Source organism: Gopherus evgoodei, chromosome 24 (assembly GCF_007399415.2).
Source record: "Gopherus evgoodei ecotype Sinaloan lineage chromosome 24, rGopEvg1_v1.p, whole genome shotgun sequence".
Taxonomy (NCBI): domain Eukaryota; kingdom Metazoa; phylum Chordata; order Testudines; family Testudinidae; genus Gopherus; species Gopherus evgoodei.
In genome coordinates, this window is record NC_044345.1 from 11521376 (window position 1) to 11542834 (window position 21459).

The window sequence follows — 21459 nt, forward strand, 5'->3', positions numbered from 1 at the left end:
CTCACCCCCCGGGGCCTTTTCCTCCTCCCTGTGCCCCTCGACTTCCCCTCATCCCCGGGGCCTTTTCCTCCTCCCTGTGCCCCTCCGCTTCCCCTCACCCCCGGGGCGTTTTCCTCTTCCCTGTGCCCCTCCACTTCCCCTCACCCCCCGGGGCCTTTTCCTCTTCCCTGTGCCCCTCCGCTTCCCCTCACCCCCCGGGGCCTTTTCCTCCTCCCTGTGCCCCTCCGCTTCCCCTCATCCCCGGGGCCTTTTTCTCTTCCCTGTGCCCCTCCGCTTCCCCTCTCCCCCGGGGCCTTTACCTCTTCCCTGTGCCCCTCCACTTCCCTCACCCCCCGGGGCCTTTTCCTCTTCCCTGTGTCCCTCCACTTCCCCTCATCCCCGGGGACTTTTCCTCTTCCCTGTGCCCCTCCACTTCCCCTCACCCCCGGGGCCTTTTCCTCTTCCCTGTGCCCCTCCACTTCCCTCACCCCCCGGGGCCTTTTCCTCTTCCCTGTGTTCCTCCACTTCCCCTCATCCCCGGGGACTTTTCCTCTTCCCTGTGCCCCTCCACTTCCCCTCACCCCCGGGGCCTTTTTCTCTTTCCTGTGCCCCTCCGCTTCCCCTCACCCCCCGGGGCCTTTTCCTCCTCCCTGTGCCCCTCCGCTTCCCCTCACCTCCGGGGCCTTTTCCTCCTCCCTGTGCCCCTCCACTTCCCCTCACCCCCGGGGCCTTTTTCTCTTTCCTGTGCCCCTCCGCTTCCCCTCACCCCCGGGGCCTTTTCCTCCTCCCTGTGCCCCTCCACTTCCCCTCACCTCCGGGGCCTTTTCCTCTTCCCTGTACCCCTCCACTTCCCCTCACCCCGGGGCCTTTTCCTCTTCCCTGTGCCCCTCCGCTTCCCCTCTCCCCCGGGGCCTTTTCCTCTTCCCTGTGCCCCTCCGCTTCCCCTCACCCCCCGGGGCCTTTTCCTCCTCCCTGTGCCCCTCCACTTCCCCTCACCTCCGGGGCCTTTTCCTCCTCCCTGTGCCCCTCCACTTCCCCTCTCCCCCGGGGCCTTTTCCTCTTCCCTGTGCCCCTCCACTTCCCCTCACCCCCGGGGCCTTTTTCTCTTTCCTGTGCACCTCCACTTCCCCTCTCCCCCGGGGCCTTTTCCTCTTCCCTGTGCCCCTCCGCTTCCCCTCACCCCCCAGGGCCTTTTCCTCCTCCCTGTGCCCCTCCGCTTCCCCTCACCCCCGGGGCCTTTTCCTCTTCCCTGTGCCCCTCCACTTCCCCTCAGCCCCTGGTGCCTTTTCCTCTTCCCTGTGCCCCTCCACTTCCCCTCACCCCCCAGGGCCTTTTCCTCCTCCCTGTGCCCCTCCGCTTCCCCTCACCCCCGGGGCCTTTTCCTCTTCCCTGTGCCCCTCCGCTTCCCCTCACCCCCCAGGGCCTTTTCCTCCTCCCTGTGCCCCTCCGCTTCCCCTCACCCCCGGGGCCTTTTCCTCTTCCCTGTGCCCCTCCACTTCCCCTCACCCCCGGGGCCTTTTTCTCTTTCCTGTGCCCCTCCACTTCCCCTCTCCCCCGGGGCCTTTTCCTCTTCCCTGTGCCCCTCCGCTTCCCCTCACCCCCCAGGGCCTTTTCCTCCTCCCTGTGCCCCTCCGCTTCCCCTCACCCCCGGGGCCTTTTCCTCTTCCCTGTGCCCCTCCACTTCCCCTCAGCCCCTGGTGCCTTTTCCTCTTCCCTGTGCCCCTCCACTTCCCCTCATCCCCCGGGGCGTTTTCCTCTTCCCTGTGCCCCTCCACTTCCCCTCACCCCCCGGGGCCTTTTCCTCTTCCCTGTGCCCCTCCGCTTCCCTTCACCCCCCGGGGCCTTTTCCTCCTCCCTGTGCCCCTCCGCTTCCCCTCACCCCCCGGGGCCTTTTCCTCCTCCCTATGCCCCTCCACTTCCCTCACCCCCCGGGGCCTTTTCCTCTTCCCTGTGCCCCTCCACTTCCCCTCACCCCCAGGGCCTTTTCCTCTTCCCTGTGCCCCTCCACTTCCCTCACCCCCGGGGCCTTTTCCTCTTCCCTGTGTCCCTCCACTTCCCCTCACCCCCGGGGCCTTTTCCTCTTCCCTGTGCCCCTCCACTTCCCCTCCCCCCCCGGGGCCTTTTCCTCCTCCCTGTGCCCCTCCGCTTCCCCTCACCCCCGGGGCCTTTTTCTCTTCCCTGTGCCCCTCCACTTCCCCTCACCCCCCGGGGCCTTTTCCTCTTCCCTGTGCCCCTCCACTTCCCCTCATCCCAGGGGCCTTTTCCTCTTCCCTGTGTCCCTCCACTTCCCCTCACCCCCCGGGGCCTTTTCCTCTTCCCTGTGCCCCTCCACTTCCCCTCACCTCCGGGGCCTTTTCCTCTTCCCTGTGCCCCTCCACTTCCCCTCACCCCCGAGGCCTTTTCCTCTTCCCTGTGCCCCTCCACTTCCCCTCACCCCCCGGGGGCTTTTCCTCTTCCCTGTGTCCCTCCACTTCCCCTCACCCCCGGGGCCTTTTCCTCCTCCCTGTGCCCCTCCACTTCCCCTCATCCCCGGGGCCTTTTCCTCCTCCCTGTGCCCCTCCAATTCCCCTCACCCCCCGGGGCCTTTTCCTCTTCCCTGTGCCCCTTCGCTTCCCCTCACCCCCCGGGGGCTTTTCCTCTTCCCTGTGCCCCTCCGCTTCCCCTCACCCCCGGGGCCTTTTCCTCTTCCCTGTGCCCCTCCACTTCCCCTCACCCCCCGGGGGCTTTTCCTCTTCCCTGTGTCCCTCCACTTCCCCTCACCCCCGGGGCCTTTTCCTCCTCCCTGTGCCCCTCCAATTCCCCTCACCCCCCGGGGCCTTTTCCTCTTCCCTGTGCCCCTCCACTTCCCCTCACCTCCGGGGCCTTTTCCTCTTCCCTGTGCCCCTCCGCTTCCCCTCACCTCCGGGGCCTTTTCCTCCTCCCTGTGCCCCTCCACTTCCCCTCACCTCCGGGGCCTTTTCCTCTTCCCTGTGCCCCTCCGCTTCCCCTCACCTCCGGGGCCTTTTCCTCCTCCCTGTGCCCCTCCGCTTCCCTTCACCCCCCGGGGCCTTTTCCTCTTCCCTGTGCCCCTTCACTTCCCTTCATCCCCAGGGACTTTTCCTCCTCCCTGTGCCCCTCCGCTTCCCCTCACCCCCCGGGGCCTTTTCCTCCTCCCTGTGCCCCTCCGCTTCCCCTCACCCCCGGGGCCTTTTCCTCCTCCCTGTGCCCCTCCGCTTTCCCTCATCCCCGGGGCCTTTTCCTCCTCCCTGTGCCCCTCCGCTTCCCCTCACCCCCCGGGGCCTTTTCCTCCTCCCTGTGCCCCTCCGCTTCCCCTCACCCCCGGGGCCTTTTCCTCCTCCCTGTGCCCCTCCGCTTTCCCTCATCCCCGGGGTCTTTTCCTCCTCCCTGTGCCCCTCCACTTCCCCTCACCCCCGGGGCCTTTTCCTCTTCCCTGTGCCCCTCCGCTTCCCCTCACCCCCCGGGGCCTTTTCCTCCTCCCTGTGCCCCTCCGCTTCCCCTCACCCCCGGGGCCTTTTCCTCCTCCCTGTGCCCCTCCGCTTTCCCTCATCCCCGGGGCCTTTTCCTCCTCCCTGTGCCCCTCCACTTCCCCTCACCCCCCGGGGCCTTTTCCTCCTCCCTGTGCCCCTCCGCTTCCCCTCACCCCCGGGGCCTTCTCCTCCTCCCTGTGCCCCTCCGCTTCCCCTCACCCCCAGGGACCTTTTCCTCCTCCCTGTGCCCCTCCGCTTCTCCTCACCCCCCGGGGCCTTTTCCTCTTCCCTGTGCCCCTCCACTTCCCCTCCCCCCCGGGGCCTTTTCCTCTTCCCTGTGCCCCTCCGCTTCCCCTCACCCCCCGGGGCCTTTTCCTCTTCCCTGTGCCCCTCCACTTCCCCTCCCCCCCGGGATCTTTTCCTCTTCCCTGTGCCCCTCCACTTCCCCTCACCCCCTGGGGCCTTTTCCTCCTCCCTGTGCCCCTCCACTTCCCCTCATCCCCCGGGGCCTTTTCCTCCTCCCTGTGCCCCTCCACTTCCCCTCACCGCCGGGGCCTTTTCCTCTTCCCTGTGCCCCTCCACTTCCCCTCGCCCCTTGGGACCTTTTCCTCCTCCCTGTGCCCCTTCACTTCCTCTCATTGCCCCAGCCCGCTCTGACTACAACACTGGAAAGTAGAGCTCCCTGTCTGGATCCATGGAAAAGAGCCCTCACTTGGTGCTCTTCCCCTTGGCCTCCACTTGCCCCTCTAGTGCCCTTAGTCAGCCACAGACAACCTCCACATGCCCCTGCCCATAAGCACCTCCCTGCCTCCCTCCATCCTGGCTCTGTGCCCTGCAGGCAGTATAGCCCGGTTAACTCCTGCTTAGGAGCCCTGGGTGTTACGAGTTCTGGAAGCTCTCAGCCTGTGTCTGTGATGAGTTCCTGCCTAGCAGCCCAATGTAGCATTTTCCAGGCATCTCTTTGGCATTTCACTGCAGCTTTTCAGGCGTGCCTTTGTGCGGCTCTCAGTTTAACACAGGAGTGTCCCCCCAGGCAGGAGCCCAGGAAGTGGATGTGGGGTTGCTTCTGGATCGCTATGCGGCGTGGTGGTGTAACAACTGGGCCTACATATTGACCCAAATTGTGAGCTCAACTGTGAAATGGCTGTAGAAGTTCATAAGCTGTTACAATACCCTATAATGACTCACAGTGATGGGGAAAAAGCAGCAAAGAATCCTGTGGCACCTTATAGACTAACAGACGTTTTGGAGCATGAGCTTTCGTGGGTGAATACCCACTTCGTCAGATGCACCCACGAAACCTCATGCTCCAAAACGTCTGTTAGTCTATAAGGTGCCACAGGATTCTTTGCTGCTTTTACAGATCCAGACTAACATGGCTACCCCTCTGATACTGATGGGGAAAGGTACCAGGGGAGACAGAATAGCTGAATTAGTCCAGACAAAAAGGCAAAGCTGATATAAGTCAAAGACTGTGTTGAAATTACACGGTTAAAAACAGGAGATGTGGAGAAGAAAGTGAATAAGCCAAAACTGATATGTCAGAAATGAGGCCTAATTGGGGGACAAAATAATGAGGGGAGGAGCTATTCCATCCATTGCTCTCTTTCTGGGTCCTTAAAAGAATGAGATTTTGTGGGGAAGGAAAGAACAAAAATAAGAACAGACAGGAAGGACAGAGGCTCCTGAAGTGAGCTTCACCATCATGGCTGCCATGCCCAGGGCTTCCTGGGACTTCAGGCCAGATCCTGATCCCAAGAGGTGTCCTGACCACACCGGGCCAGCACAAGGGACCCAGATGACATGGCCACTCCACCAGCTCCAACTGAATCCCAAACACCCCCCTGGGATGACCGTTACCACCATCTTTGATACCACCTAAGTCAGTGGTTCCAAACTCTTTTGGGCTCTGGATCCATTTGCAAATGTTTATGGCCTGCTGCAGCCCAATAAATAGTGTGGGGGCAGAGGCTTTGGAAGGGTTACCATATGTCTCGGTTTTCCCGGACATGACCTCTGTTCTGGTCCTCCGACCTCTGCCTGGGTGGATTTTTGAAACATGAACAAATGTCTGTGATTTTTCTTTGCTCGTCCTTCTTCCTTGCTCGATGGAGAGCAGCGGCTGCTGGCAGGGCAGAAGTAAGGGTGGATGAGATGGTACTGCTATGGTATGCTCTTCAACTCCCTCTCCCCCTGGCAGTGTCCTCTATTTTGGAACTTGAAATATGGTAACCCTTGGCCATGGGGTGGTTTCAGATACTGCCTCCCCTCCCCTCCCCTCCCTGCCTGGCACTCACCCTGCAGCTCCTGTGCTGTGGGGCTGGCTGGGCTTGGCTCTCTGCTCTGGGCATTGCAACCTCTGGGGTTGCAGCGCCACTCAAGTTCAGCCCCGCCTCCCTGTATAGACCAAATTTGTGTGAGTGGAGTGGTGACCTGACACTTGGAGTTGCAGTGCCACTCACTCGCATTTGCCTACCTGGACTCCTGTCATCATGATGGCTGGGCCAAACCTGAGTGATGCTGAGACCCAGAGGTTGCAGCGCCTGGAGCAGGGAGGCGAGCTCAGCCAGCCCCAAGGGACACAAACGAGCTGCCACTCATCCCTTTGAAACACTCTGGCGACCCAGTTTTGGGTCCCAACCCATGGGCTGAGAAACCCTGGTCTAGGAGACTGTCAAACAACATGCGGTGGGAGTGGGAGGTTGTTCATTCTAAAAACCGCCCAGCTGAAGGGAAAGGGATCTAGGGATGCTGTTACAATACCAGCTTGACTTCGTATTTTACATGGCAAAGATTTCAACTGTTTCCCTTCTTTTCAGTACGTTAATAGAAGGCTAAAGGGATGTTTAATGGTGTATCTGCCCAGGGACAAAGCAGGCTGAGGTCTGTGGATACTAACCTCCAGGACCTTGTTTAGCACTGTTAGTGTCAGACAGTGACTCAGTGATGTTAACACCTTTGGCTCATTGATTCTATCTAAATTAATACACCAGTGAGCAGGACTCTGGGCAGTGCAAGGCCCTGGCAAATGTGTGTTTGGGATCTGAGTGCGGGGTCCAAAGAGGGAGATTGGAAGGGCCTTGTGAGTTGTGGGTGCCCAGTGTGAGTGGGACGTGCCGTGGAGTAAAGGAAGCACAGGGTGCTGGCAGCTGGGCCTGAACCAGGTCTGAAGCTCCTGTGATCTGCATTTTGATAACAGTGAGGGAGGGGATTGTTCTGTTCAGCTGCAGAGAGGATGAGACTCAAACAGGGACAAGCTTCAGCACCCGGGGAACTCAAACCATTGGGACGTCTGCTCATGGGGGGCTACGTCTCTTGGTCTCTTCTGGGAGAGGATTCAGCCAGACCAGCACCAGTCCACATTCCTAGGACTTGAATGACCTGGATACTGGAGAATCCATTCAGAGAAGAAGTCATCCTAGATCTACTGATATGAAGGAACTGACTGAGACAGAATAAAAGGGAGGCCTGGGACCTGTAACCCTGGCCTGCCAGAACCCAGCATAAGGGGCTCACCACACTCAGCAAGGCAGGGGCATTCAGTGTGGAAATGCACATTTGCAGAATCCAGAAATCTAGCAAGCACCGTCCAATGGAAGAGCACATCAGAGTGCACATGGAGTGGTGGTTACTGAGGAGCTCTCTGAGACTCCGATTATTGGAGAAGGAACAAGACATGGCCAGTAGGTTTCAGAGGGGGCAAGTTACTTGCTTTGGAAAGGGAGGGAGTGGAAAGCAAGCAACCATCAAAAGCCACCAGAATCCAATAAGGCTTCTAGGGAGAAAAGGAGGGAGAGGGAGTAGCTAACTCTGCCAAGGGGGAGGGAGGGGCTTTTGTCACAAATGTCAGGGGAGAAGACAAAGAGCGGGTGTAGCAGGGACATGAGTCAATACAAACGAGAATGAAATCTGACCGAGACTCTGAGCACCTATCAGCAAGCTCTTTGTACCAAGCAACACACGGACGAGGAATGGGGACAAATGAGGTGAGGAAGCTTCTGATAGAAAACTAGCAAGAGAGTCCACGAAAAATGTGAAGACAGGCAAATGGGCGATGTATTAATATCAGGACAATGTGAGTCCCAGGGAGCCCAGGGATGAGCTAATGGACTTACATGCTGGCGCAGTAAAGAAAAGTCCTGGGATTTAGGAAGGTTCCAGGGGGCTGGCGCCAGATTTTTTAGAAAAGATCGAGAGCAATCCTGGCATTACTGTCAGTTCACTCTGACCTCTGCCCCTTGCAAAATGATGGACTACTAAAGCAAAAGTTCTCTCAACCTGTGCATAGAGGATACAGAGGTGATGAGCAACGAGCAGCACTGGGAGCTGACTGAGAATGAAGGAGAAAAGATAAACTTGATTTTGGTTTTTTAGCTAGAATTTCACAGTAGGCAGCAGAAGAGGAGACAGTACTGGAGCTGCCGCATATCTGGGGTTTAGTTTCCTGTCACATGGAACCTCTGCTCACCTCAGTCACTCAGACTGACTCAGGAGTTGCTGAAAACTGGAGGAAGAACTGCCAAAATAACCCAGCCAATTCACAATAACAGATCATGAGATAGAACTGTGCTGGGAGTTACAGGGAAGGATGGATGGATGGAAGTCACAGAAAGAAGCAGATTTCCAGAAGTAGTCAGCATACAGAATCAGAGCCACATTTCTAAAGAGCTTAGCGTGTTGCACACATTTGGGTGCTCAGCTCCTGAGACCCAGCCCTGGCTGTCACAGTGGGAGTGGCTCTGTACCAAGCACTTTCAAAGATGTATCCCTGAGAGCTCTTGAAAGCCAGGCACTACTGGTCTGGGAGAGGGCTGCACAGCCATGAAATTCACCAACAACCCCCATGAGGAGGAGCTGCAAATACCAGTGAGGAGCTTAGAGTGATCAGAATCAGAATCCTCTCCACATTCAGAGCACACTGACTCATTAAACATAGGCAGGGAATAGCGGCAGCGATGTCTTGGAAATGCAGCACGTGCAGCAGGTGAAAAAACCACAGCAGCCTGAATATTCACAGGAAGAGAATCCGGGGCAGTCGGTAGGACGTGGACAGCAGGTTAGACATGAGCTGCTAATGCACTGGGGCAGGAACAGAGAGATCACACCCTAGAGGCCCTCTGGGACAATGGCTGTGCCAGGGAACCTGTTCAGTTCTGGACAGCTCAGAGCAATGATCTGGGGCTGAGAAGGCTCAGTTAGGGGAAGAGAGGAAGAGCTGAAATTCCCAAGTGCTCAGTAGCCCATTATTCTCCATGGGGCTGGGGGCTGAGCCTCCTTTGTTCTCAGTGGCAGCTGGGAGGAGTCAGGCTTCTTTGAACATCTGGCCCTAAACCGTCTTACAACAAGCAATGAAAAGGCAGTGCAAGACACACCTAAATCCCTCTGGACAAGGGTGACAGGATTAAGGAAACTCCCCTAGCCTCATTTGCATCAAGGATGGGACAGGGATGCATCCCCATTAGCATACAGAATGGAAAACAGAGATTCCAAGGCAAGAACTGCACTGAACTCTGGGGGATCTCTGCTCCAGATGTTAATGAACCCATTCCTGTACACACCCAGCTCAGCAGCTATCTGACTAATTCTAGTAATGAATCCTTTATTGGTACCCAAAGTTGCCTAACTGCATTGCGAGCTCCCTCAAAGGAACAGCACTCATAGCCAGGAATGAGCAGTTCCTATTGTCTAGCCTGAACAAAACGACTTTGGTATTCTCCCTGGAGCCATCAGTTTACCCACCAAAAAATCTAGTGTGCTCCCTTGAACCGTTGTTGGTTCCCTACAAAAACTCCTACCCATGCTCAACTAAGTGCTCTAATGCCTGGATCCAACATCTGTTTCAGTTCCATTGGGACGTCATCTTCTCTTGACTGATCGTGCTGGGGGCCCTGCCTGTCTCCAGCACTCTGGACCCTCTGCTGCCACCACCACATGGAACCCCGATTGATTCAAGCTTCAGGGGTGGTGAGAACCCAACTCTCTCTCTCCAGGTGTAGCCTTCTAACCCTGACTTGTGTGATCACTTTTAGTTTTCTGAACCTGAATTTTGTAATCAAATGTAAGTTAGATTTAATATTATAACTGTTTTGTTTGTTTGGCTCTCCTTGTATGGTTATTACCTGGCAATAAATAACTTTCATGGTTAAGCTGGTTGCTTCTCTCTGTCTCTCTTCTCTGCAGCAATGCTCCTCGTACCTAAGCTAAAGATCCCTGCAGCACCCAAAAATCCTGTGAGGTCTGCTCATCAAATGGGTTACTACCAGAACAACTGTAACGTGAAAGTGAGGATAGGGACATGCTGAACCTGGGACGTGTGAGGGTGGCAACTCAGAAGTGCTGCTCGACGCAGCCTGCTGAGTCCCGGGGCATATAAGGGTGGCAGATTGAAAGTGCTGCTTGACCCAGCCTGCTCAGGCTTACTCTATTCCGGTGCAATGTCCATGGCATATGGGGGTGACAACTTGGAAGTGCTGTTCAGCCTCCTGAGTCCAGGGACATATAAAGGGTCAGCTTGGGAGTGCTGATTAACCTAGTCCTCTCAGATGTACTCTGTTAATGTGTGTGTGTGTGTTCGTCTGATTCTAGGGCTGGAAGAACCCAGCCCTGGGGAACCTAGGTCCTGCAGGAGAGCTCCATTGGGAGGGAACTTACAGAAGGGAGGAGCAGAGCTCTGTATGAGAACACAAGTGACATAGGCAGAACACTGATAGAATTACACAACCCTACCCCCAGAAGAGTAACCCTGATAGATAAGCGTACCCCAAAGTAACGGGCAAATATGGCCCATCTGTTCTGGGAGGAGAGGGCGGGACACCGGGGAGTTCAGCCTGTGAACATGTGCAGGGTGTTAACAGCCATAAGGGAGAGGGCAGACTCAGTTCAGTATCCTGTACAGGGTGCAGCTCGGAGCAGTGGGCTGCCATCTTGGAGGGGGAGAGCAATCTGAATGTCCGGGAAACCCTTCTGAGAGTGTGCAGCTGGATCTGGCTGGAGGACAGGTGGGAGCTCCGTCCCATGGGACTGTACAAACACCTCCAAACATCCTGCAGGGCCAGTCCTGCTCTGCCCTGGGGATGCTCTAGAAAGGACCAGCAGGATGTTTCCAGCTATTGCAGCCCCTGACATTCAGGGCCAGCATTTCCTCCCCATTGCTGGCTGGCCCTGGTGCCATGCTTGGGCTCCAGCTCACCCTGGTCTGCAGGCACCCACATGGCTGGCTGCTCTCTTCCCATATCGCTATCCACAGGTGGATAGCTGAGCAGCCCATCCCCCTCCCTGCCCTAGTTCAGCCTCATTTCTTGTCCTTACAGCAGCAGATAATGGCTGAATGCAGCCCAGGCTGTGTGGCTCCCATCCCAGCTCCCCATTGGTAGCGCTATCCTCCTCCTGCGGATCGGCTCCCCGGCCAAGAAACACCCATCAGCTCCTGCAGGGCTCTGGAGAGACAACCTGCTCCCCTCCTGCTCTGCCATGGAGGGCCCAAGGAGCCAGTGGGGAGGGAGGGGAGCTAATGAACAGGAGAGAATGAGGGAGGAGTGAGCATAGGAGCGTGGTGAGGAGTGATCCCAGGGGAGAGTGAGGAGTAGGGAGGGGAGAGCAGCAGAGAAATACCAGAGAAGGAAGAAGAGGAACAGGTTGGAGGAGGCAGCAGCAGCTTCACAGAGCCCATGCCAAAGAAGCAGCTGCAGGAGCTCAGAGACAATCTCCCTGAGGCTCAGCATCTGCAGTTGGCTGGGTCCATGTTGGGGTAGGGCTGGTTCCGTGGGAAACTCCAGTGTACTTCCAAAGAGCATCACCCCTGGCAGGTGGCGTACCCAACATACCGGGGCTCCCGGCAAGAGGTGTTCCCAACACACCTGGGGATCCCCAGTAGGGGGCATTCCAAACACACGAGGCTCCCTGACAGCGGTGTTCCCAAAGTGCCTGGTGCTCCTGGCAGGGGGTGTTCCCAACACACCTGGGGCTCACAGCAGCAGGCATTCCCAACACACCAGGGCTCCCAGTAGGGGGCATTCCCAACATACCCAGGGATCCCCAGCAAGGGGTGTTTCCAACATACCAGGAGCTCCCCACAGGGGGTGTTCCCAACATACCCAGAGCTCCCCAGCAACAGGTGTTCCCAACACACCAGGGCTACCCAGCAGGGGGTGTTCCCAACACACCCAGGGCTTCCCAGCACTGGGTGTTCCCAACCCACCTGGAGCTCCCTGGCAGGGGGCGTTCCCAACACACCTGGGGCTCCTTGGCAGGGGGTGTTCCCAACACACCTGGGGCTCCTCAGCAGGGGGTGTTCCCAACACCCCTGGGGCTCCCTGGCAGGGGGTGTTCCCAACACGACCGGAGCTCCCTGAAGAGGGTGTTTCTAACACCTCTGGGGCTTCCTGGCAGGGGGTGTTCCCAACACAACTGGAGCTCCCGGCAGGGGTGTTCCCAACACACCACGAATTCCCCAGCAATGGGTGTTCCCAAAATGCTGGGGCTCCCCAGCAGGAGGTGTTCCCAATACACCCAGGGCTTCCCAGCAGTGGGCGTTCCCAACCCACCTGGAGCTCCCTGGCAGGGTGCGTTCCCAACACACCTGGGGCTCCCTGGCAGGGGGTGTTCCCAACACGACCGGAGCTCCCTGAAGAGGGTGTTTCTAACACTTCTGGGGCTTCCTGGCAGGGGGTGTTCCCAACACAACTGGAGCTCCCGGCAGGGGGTGTTCCCAACACACCCGGGGCTTCCTGGCAGGGGGTGTTTTTAACACATCCAGGGCTCCCCAGCAAGGGGTGTTCCCATCACAGCTGGAACTCCCCAGCAGGGGGTGATCCCAACACACATAGAGCTCCCTGCAAAGGGTGTGCTGCACAACCCCTGGGCCACACATCAGATGGCTCCAGCAGTGGGGGGCAAGCCCCACAGAGGGACAACTCCACTGTACTTGGCAGTGTATCGCAGAGGCTCTGGGGAGCTGAGTGCAAGGAGAGGTTCTGGTGCGTGTGCTCAGAGAGAGGAGGAGGCAGCAGGCAGGCGCTCCACTCCCTCTCTGGTGCCCAGTGCTTACCATTGATGTCCAGGTTGTACTTCACTACGACGCTGCCCATGGTGCTGGTGGCCATGCAGATATAGGTGCCGCTGTCGCTCTTGTTGAGGAAGGGGAGGGTGAGGACTCGGTTGGTGTTGAGATGCAGGGGGACATCGCTGCCCTCCTTCGTCCACAGGAACTCCTGGGGACTAAGAGGAAGGGGGTTAGTGAGAGGCAAGGGGCGCTTCCCCGAGGGGCACACACTGGGCTGGCACCACCCATGCAGCAGCAGGTGCTGGCTTCAGAGGTCAGCCCAGCTGGGAATTCATTACAGCAGCTTCCATTTCCCAGGGGCCCTTGCAGACTGTGACACAGGCCTGACTGCATCCCACTGAACTGGCAGGAGCTGCAGTGCCCCTGGGGCAGGCCCAAGCAGCAAGGCTGCAGCCTGATGAAGAGAGCATTGAGGAGTGCAGGCAGCCCTGCAGGAGAGGATGGAAGCTGGAGGGGTAGGTGCTGGCGCTTACATCGGATTGCCCTGGGCTTCACACTGCAGCCGCAGCGCGTCGCCCTCCTTGGGGTAGGGGGGATCCGGCTCAATCGTTGCCGTTGGCTTAACTGGAGAGAGGGAAAAAAGAGAAAGGTAAAAATCAAAATCCTGGGGCAAGTTCTGTGCTGCCCTTGCCCACATGATGCCCCTCCCCCCCACAACTGCAGCATGTCCCTCACTACACTCTGAGCTTGCCCCTCGCTCCTTTCAGCTGCAGCGTGCCCCTCCCCCCATACACCTGCAGCGTGCCTCTGCCCCAAACACTCACAGCGTGCCCTTCCCTCCATAAACCCGCAGCGTCCCCCTACTCCCACGGCGTGCCCTTCCCTCCATAAACCCGCAGCGTTCCCCTCCCTCCCTACTCCCACAGCGTGCCCTTCCCTCCATAAACCCGCAGCGTCCCCCTACTCCCACGGCGTGCCCTTCCCTCCATAAACCCGCAGCGTTCCCCTCCCTCCCTACTCCCACAGCGTGCCCTTCCCTCCATAAACCCGCAGCGTCCCCCTACTCCCACAGCGTGCCCTTCCCTCCATAAACCAAAGCGTGCGGCTCCCTGCCTACACCCACAGCGTGCCCCTCCTTCCGAACATCAGCAGTGGGCCCCTCCCTCTAAACACCAACACTTGTCCCTCCCACCCCACACCAATACTGTGTCCCTCCCTCCATTCACCTACAGCGTGTCCCTGCCTCCCTCCTTCCCTACACCTTCAGCATGCCCCTCCCTCTGTACACCCACAGTGTGCCCCTCTCTCCACACACCTGCAGTGTGCCCCGCCCTCCATACACATGCAGAGTGCTACTGCCCAAAGTACCCGTTTACCCCTGCCCTCTCAACATGCCCTTCCCTACACTTCTCTGAACCACGCCTCCCTCACACTTGAACTGCCCCCCCACACCTGCCCCCTCCCTCCCCCATCACCTCAGGGTGCTGGCTGCCCTGGCACGGGGTGGATGTTCCCCATTCCCCTGGGAGTATTCCAGGAGCTGCTGAAGGGGAGAAATAGGGCAGGGCTTGCTTCCTGTGCAGCATCTCTCAGACATGCTGTGCTCCTAACTGCACAGGGGTCAGGCGGGGGAGGTTCTTCAAAGCTCCTCCTTGCCAAATTCCTGCCAAGTCCCTGTCTCTGCCCCAGCTCCTCAGGGGCTGGGAAATAGGGACCCCTTTAGCCTACGCTCAGCTTCTGTGGTGGGAAAAGGCGGGGTGGGGACTTTGGTGAAGGGGTGGAATGGGGGAGGGGCAAGGGCAGTGCAGGGGCGGGCCAGGGGCAAGTCAAGCACCCACCAGGCAGAGGGAAAGTTGGTACCTATGCAGCTTCCAGGACTACTGGGGATCTGATGGCTCTGCACCCTGGAGGGTGCAGCATGATGAGGGCAGTGGTTTGGGATGTGACTGGCTCAGCATGAATGTGAGATGTCACCGGGGGCCTGGCTCCGTGACTCCCTCCTTCCAGAGATTCAGCCCCACAGTCTGAGAGGCTGGGGTACAGCTGGTCTTCCCAGCACTGCACTGTGCGGAGCAGGCAAGTGAACTAGCTGGCAACAGATGGGGCTTGGGCACGATGGCTCATCCAGCTCAGTGGCAGAGTCCAGCAGGTGGGGAAATTTCAGGGACAGCTTCCTAGAGGGAAGCAAGGAAGAGGCTGACAGAAGTGACAGCTGTGCTCCACCCAGACTTCAGCAGAGATCATGGGCAGATCTACAGGTAGACTTAGAAGCTGCAACAGACTGAGACTATAAGCTCAGCTGCTTGCAGACTGGGAGAAGCAGTGTCAGTGCGACAAGAGAGAGAAGGACAAAGATCAACATCAGTCTGAGATGGAGAGACTGTGTCAGCAAAACCCTCATAATTATTGTGGGTCTGGATGATCAGAGGACTATTCTGAACAATGTGCCAAGAATGGTCTTTTGGGAGAATCCATGTGAAGTGGAATTCCTGGGAATATCTAGGAGGAGGTGAGGGGAAATGCCTTCCACCAGGGATGCAAAATCCTGGCCATTTGAAGCTATGCCCTGAGGAAGGGGCCATCGTCCACTGCCAGACACCAAAGGTCTGAAGATCAAAGGCCCAAGCTGCATAAAGAAAGAAGCTGATCTGCCCAGCCAGGTGCTTGTTCTGAGCTGAGGCTGTTATGAACTTGCAACTACAGAAAACCCCTGGGTGGGGGTTGAAGAACTGACTCCTCCTACAGCCCTTGTTGGAGCTGGGATGACCTCTCTGGAGCTTATTAGCATGTGAGTAGTTTCTCTGATTGTTTTTAATGTTTTCTCTGTAGTGCTTTCACCTTAAGAATAATTGCGATGTATCACAGTGGGCAATTATGCTGCTTATAGCCTCTGGAGAGACAGAGAAGTGCAGACACTTTTAGGCAATCTGGCTTGGTGGGAATGACACTGTGTAAGCGGGAAGCTGTGCAGCCTGGAAAAACCCTGCTCAGGAGGGAGAGAGGCGCAGATCTCTGCTCAAGAGCTGTGACAGCTGGGAAGCCGGGAGCCTGAGAGTTGGTGCCCTTGCTGGACCGCTGAGGGGAAACACTGGGGCAGGTGCCCAGGCCTGTGACTAGGATTATAACGCTTACAGGCAATGTAAACACACTTTGTTCCAACAATTGACATTGCCCCCTGAAGCGTATAGGAGAAAGTTTGGGGGAATTCAGAAAAACAGGGATATAACCCAAATTAGGGAATAGGTGTCAATACAGACACCAGAGAAGGTGCTGGGATTCTGACTGTGGGATGTGGGAAGTGGTTTTTCTTGATGTGTTATTTTCTGTACTGATGTAACAGGCTTGAGTCCAGAGGGCTCAGGTACAAACCCACCAGGGCCAAACTCAGTAGTCAAAGGGGCGAGCGTGCTGTCTGCCCTCACCAGAGAAGCTGGGTCAGCATCTGCGACTGAGACTCCAGCTGGAAGCAGGGAGACACTGGCACAGCTAGAAAGCGCTGAGGGTCAGAACTGTGCTCAGAGCCAGGAAGACTGTGGCTCATCTAGAAGGTGCTGTGATTCAAAACTGCATAGGGGAAGGGAAACTGAGACACAGCCCAGAGACGATGTGACTTGGAAACGTGGATTATATTGTGAAACTATACCAGGGAATGACAGTGTCATGGAAAGCCGGGCTGTGCCATGCCTCTGCCAGGCCAGAGACACTGATGAGTGATCTGAGTTCAAAGATCCTTTAGTCAAAGTTCAATGCCTTGGGACAATGGGTTTGCCCTCCTCTGGTGAAGGATGGCAGGGGAGTGGGGGTGGGGTTAATGGCAACTGACCAAAAGGTAGAACAAAGGAAGCAGGTGACCCCATCAGGAGTCTCTAAATTGACTCAAGGGGAGAAAGGGGAACTGGGGAGAGAGCCATCTTGCACCAGACTAGAGTGAGGGAGGCTGCTGCAGGGGTTATGTGGTTATTGGGGTTTTGGAGCTCTCCTGTGCTTTACATGATTAAATATAAAGAACATAACGTTGTTAGACTTAATAAAATGCATGTATGTTGGGGAGGTGCTGACTGCTTCACAATGGCAGCCTGTCCCCGAAGTAGTTAAACTGCACCTGTCTACACTACAAATGTACATCGGTATCACTATGTCACTCGGGGTGTGGATTGAGCGACGCAGTTATACCAACCTAGCCCCTGGTGTAGACAGCACTATGTTGCTGGGAGGTCGTCTCCTCCAACACAGCCATTGCCTCTCAGGGAGGTGGAGTGCCTACCCCGACGGGATACACTCAGCAGCGCAGCTGCGCTGTAAGTGCAGACAAGCCCTGCAACCCGAAGCTTCCCACCTGTGGGGTGGAGATCTGGCAGAGGGTGTGTTTAAGTGTGGGGGAGTTTGAAGGGTCAGTGCTGCACCCCAAAGGGCTGGGCAGCTGGACAGCAAGTTCTAGCACTCAGAGGAGATGCCAGAAAGATGTCACGCCTAGGGACCCTGAGATTGGGGCTGTGCCTGGACTCCATTCAGATTCTGGGAGATTGAAACACCCCTGGGAATGCAGAACGGAAGAGGCTTGGGTTCCCCATAGAGCAGCCCCTGTGGGCAGCCAGGAAGGGGTATTCCCTAGGAACTGTGCCACCCTCCCTGCACCCAATCATGAGGTGCCTGACACTCACCTGAACCGTGCACTCCTCCAGACACCCACAGCCTAATTCCCCCAGTGTTTGCCTCCCCACACACGCTCACAGCATGCACCTCAGACACCCACACAGTGTACAGCTCCCCCCTCAGGCACTGTGCCCTTCGCCCAACACAAACATTGTACTTTCCACAGCTTCGCAAAGCTGCATTGCCCACCACCGCCTGTGTGCATAGGAGGGTACATAGTGGTGAGTTGTATGTGTGTGAAGGGGGATGGTTAGCTGGGGTGCGTGGCAGGGGTTCACAGTGGGTTGTGTCTGTATAGGGGTAGCGGTGGGTTGGGTGTGCATGGGGGGTAGAGGTGGGCTCTGTATGTGCGTATTCATGATTAGTGGTGGGCTATGTATACATTGGTTGTGGTTGGTGGTGCGCTGTGTGTGTTGGATGTGTGCGCATAGGGGTGGTTAGCGGTGCACTGTGTGTGCACTGAGGTGGTTAGCAGTGGGATGTGTGTGCATAGGGGTGGTTAGTGGTGCGCTGTGTGTGTGCATTAGGGTGGTTAGTGGTGGGATGTGTGTGCATAGGGGTGGTTAGTGGTGTGCTGTGTGTGTGCATTGGGATGTGTGCGCATAGGGGTGGTTAGCGGTGCACTGTGTGTGCACTGGGTGGTTAGCAGTGGGATGTGTGTGCATAGGGGTGGTTAGTGGTGCGCTGTGTGTCCACATTGAGATATGTGTGCATAGGCATGGTTAGCGGTGGGCTGAATGTGTGCATAGGAGTGGTTAGCAGTGGGCTGTGTATGCATGGATTGGTTAGCAGTGGGCTGTATGTGTATGTACAGATGTGGTTAGCGGTGGGCTGTGAGTGCACGTAGGGGTGGTTAGCGGTGGGCTGTACATGCGTGTACAAGTGGTTAGCGGTGGGCTGTGTGTGTATGCATTGAGGTAGATAGCGATGGGATGTGTGTGTGCATGGGGCGGTTAGCCGTGGGTTGTGCGCATGTATGGGAGATAGTGGTGGAATGTGTGTGCACAGGAAGTGGTTAGCGGTGGGATGTGTGCATGGGGGGTAGCAGTGAAATGTGTGTGCATTGGGGTGTGTTTAACAGTGGGCTGTGTGCGTGAGCATAGGAAGTGGTTAGCCGTGGGCTGTGTGTACGTAGGGGCTAGATGGCGATGGACTATGTGTGTGCAAGGGTGTCTAGCCGTGGGCTTTGTGTGCATGGGGATGTTATTGAAGGGCTGTGTCTAGGTATGGGGGTTAAGCTGTGAGTTGCATCTATCTAGAGGGGTTAAGCTCTGGGTAGTGTGTGCATAGAGAGTGGTTAGTTGTGAGCTGTGTGCACGTAGCGGTGGTTAGCGGTGGGATGTGTGTGCGTGTTGGTGGTTAATGGTGGGCTGTGTGTATGTAGGGCTGTGCATGGGGAGTAGCGGTGGGCTGTAATTGTGATTAGTGATTAACAGTGGGCTGTGTGTATGTAGGGGTGGAGAGCAGTCGGATCTGTGTGTGCAAAGGGGTGGATAGCGGTGGGCTTTGTGTGTGTGTGCACATAGGAAGTGATTAGTGGTTAGCTGTGTGTGCATGAGGGGGTTGAGGTGGGCTGTGTGTGTATGACGAAGTGGGAATGTTCTTAGTGTGTTCTTTGAATGCTGAGTGGGGAGTGTTGGCCTGGGAAGGTTGCAAGGGATTTTTGCTGGGACTGTCTGCATTGGGGATGGAAGACTTTCCTTGAGGAAGGATACCTGAGCATGTAACATGAGAACCCAGGAAGGAGGTTGGAGGCCCGGTGACACCTCTGCCAGGGAAACTGGACAAAGGCTGGGGGAGGAGCCGGGGAGAGGCTGAGTGAGACGGCTGGAAGGAGTTTCAGTTTGGAGCTGGCTGGGAGAATGGAGGGGAGCCCAGATGGAGCTCTGGTCTCCCAATGCGGCTCTGGCCTCCCGGACCCCCTAGATGGACCTAACTGAGGGGGTCCTGTTGTCTGTACTGGCAAGGCCTGTCATAGACTGCGTTCCTGTTGTCTAACTAAACCTGTTTTACTGACTGGCTGGGAGCCATGGTGAATTGCAGGAAGCCGGGGATGCAGGGCCTTGATTCCCCCCCGACTCCATGACATTGTGTATGTAGGGGGTAGTTAGCAGTGGGCTCTGTGTGTGCATGGGGTAATTATCTGTGGGCTGTGTGCGTGTGGGGTAGGGAGGTTAAGCTGTGGCTGCGTCTATGTAGAGGGGTTAAGCTCTGGGCTGTGTGTGTGCAGGGAGTGGTTAGTGGTGAGCTTTGTGTGTGTAGGGATGGTTAGGGTTGGCTATGTGTGAATGTTGGTGGTTAATGGAGGGCTATCTGTGTGCACAGAGGGGGTTAGTGGCAAGCTGTGTGTGAGTATAGCCGGTGGTTAACAGTGGGCTGTGTGTACATGGGGGGTTAGTGGTGGGCTGTGTGTACATAGGGGTGATTAGCAGTGGCTCTTTGTGCATGGTAAGTGCAGAGGTTAATGGAGCCTCTGACAAACAGAGGCTAGAGACACCATTCCTTATCCATCCTGGCTAATAGCCATTAAAGGACTTAACCTCCATGAATGTATCTGTTTCCTAGAGACTGGCTCCACGGGGACCCTCACAAACTGGAGACAGTTACTGTGGGTTTGTCTTTAGTATAGCTTATGTACATGCTTCATGAACTAAGCATTTGAGCTTGTTCCAAAATCTGAGATGAGCCTATGTTGTGAAAACTGAAATGCTCAAAATAGCACATGCATGTGAATGGACACAGGGTGCTAAAATTAAATTAACCAGGGGTTCTCAAACTGGGGGTCAGGACCCCTCAGGGGGTCACGGGGTTATTACTGGGGATCACGAGCTGTCAGCCTCTACCTCAATCCCTGCTTTGCCTCCAGCATTTATAATAGTTTTAAATATATATTAAAAAGTGTTTTTAATTTACAAGGGTGGTCACACTCAGAGGTTTCCTATGTGAAAGGGGTCACCAGTACAAAAGTTTAAGAACCACTGAATTACCCCCCGCCCCCCGGAGCCTTGGGGAATGCGGGGGGGGTCTCTCTTGGTAGGCTTGGGAAGGAGGTGGGTGGTGTAGGATATTGCTCTTCTCATGTGATCCCTCCCCCACGGAAAAGATAACAGCTTGGATCTTTGTGTTAAATAGCTGTCTGCAAGCCTCAAACTGCTGAATGAGCTTTAGGGTAAGGAAGACTGTTCCTCCCCAAACAGCCTGGCCCTGCCCCGACCCGCATCCACTTCCTGCCCCCCGACTTCCTCCCTCAGAATCCCCGACCCATCCTGTTCCTTGTCCCGTCACTGCCCCCCCGAAACCTCCTTCCCAACCACCACCCTGGGATCCCGCCCCCCACCAACCCTCCTTGTTCCCTGTCCCCTGACTGCCCCAACCCCTATCCACCACCCGCCCGCCAAGTCCTGACAGACCTCCGGAATGCCCACAATCTAACCCCCCCCTTCCCTAACCCCTGACCGACCCCCTAGAACCTCCGCCCCCTCCCTGTCCCCTGACTGGCCCCGGGACTCCCTGACCCTTATCCAACCCCTTCATCCCCTGGCCCCAGCCCCCTGCCATGCTACTCACCCCTTCTTCCCCCCTCTCCTGGAGCCTCAGCAAACCGGGTCCAGGAGTGGCCCTCGACAGCACTACAGTGGCCTGACTCCAACGGGGCCTAAATTCCCACCGGTCGGCCCAGAGCTCACAGCCCCGCCCCCTTACCATGCGGCTCCGAGTGGGAAGGAGCTCAGGCCCCACCCCCTTACCACGCGGTTCCGAGTGGGGAGGAGCTCAGGCCCCGCCCCCTTACCACGGGTTCCGAGTGGGGAGGAGCTCAGGCCCCGCCCCCTTACCACGCGGCTCCGAGTGGGGAGGAGCTCAGGCCCCGCCCCCTTACCACGCGGCTCCGAGTGGGAAGGAGCTCAGGCCCCGCCCCCTTACCACGCGGCTCCGAGTGGGAAGGAGCTCAGGCCCCGCCCCCTTACCACGCGGCTCCGAGTGGGGAGGAGCTCAGGCCCCGCCCCCTTACCACGCGGTTCCGAGTGGGGAGGAGCTCAGGCCCCGCCCCCTTACCACGCGGTTCCGAGTGGGGAGGAGCTCAGGCCCCGCCCCCTTACCACGCGGTTCCGAGTGGGGAGGAGCTCAGGCCCCGCCCCCTTACCACGTGGCTCCGAGTGGGAAGGAGCTCAGGCCCCGCCCCCTTACCACGCGGTTCCGAGTGGGGAGGAGCTCAGGCCCCGCCCCCTTACCACGCGGTTTCGAGTGGGGAGGAGCTCAGGCCCCGCCCCCTTACCACGCGGTTCCGAGTGGGGAGGAGCTCAGGCCCCACCCCCTTACCACGCGGTTCTGAGTGGGGAGGAGCTCAGGCCCCACTAGAGC

General features: G+C 57.2%; 1 protein-coding gene across 2 annotated transcripts in view; it reads right to left on the bottom strand.

Annotated features, from left to right (window-relative positions):
* CADM3 (cell adhesion molecule 3) overlaps nt 1-21459 on the bottom strand; it is a 126277-nt gene that overhangs the window by 12164 nt on the left and 92654 nt on the right. For both annotated transcript variants that reach the window (XM_030541739.1, XM_030541740.1), the window contains 2 exons: nt 12981-13071; nt 12493-12662 (listed from right to left, as the gene is read on the bottom strand). In XM_030541739.1, coding sequence (XP_030397599.1) covers nt 12493-12662; nt 12981-13071 — 261 coding nt within the window. The remainder of the gene's footprint in view (nt 1-12492; nt 12663-12980; nt 13072-21459) is intronic.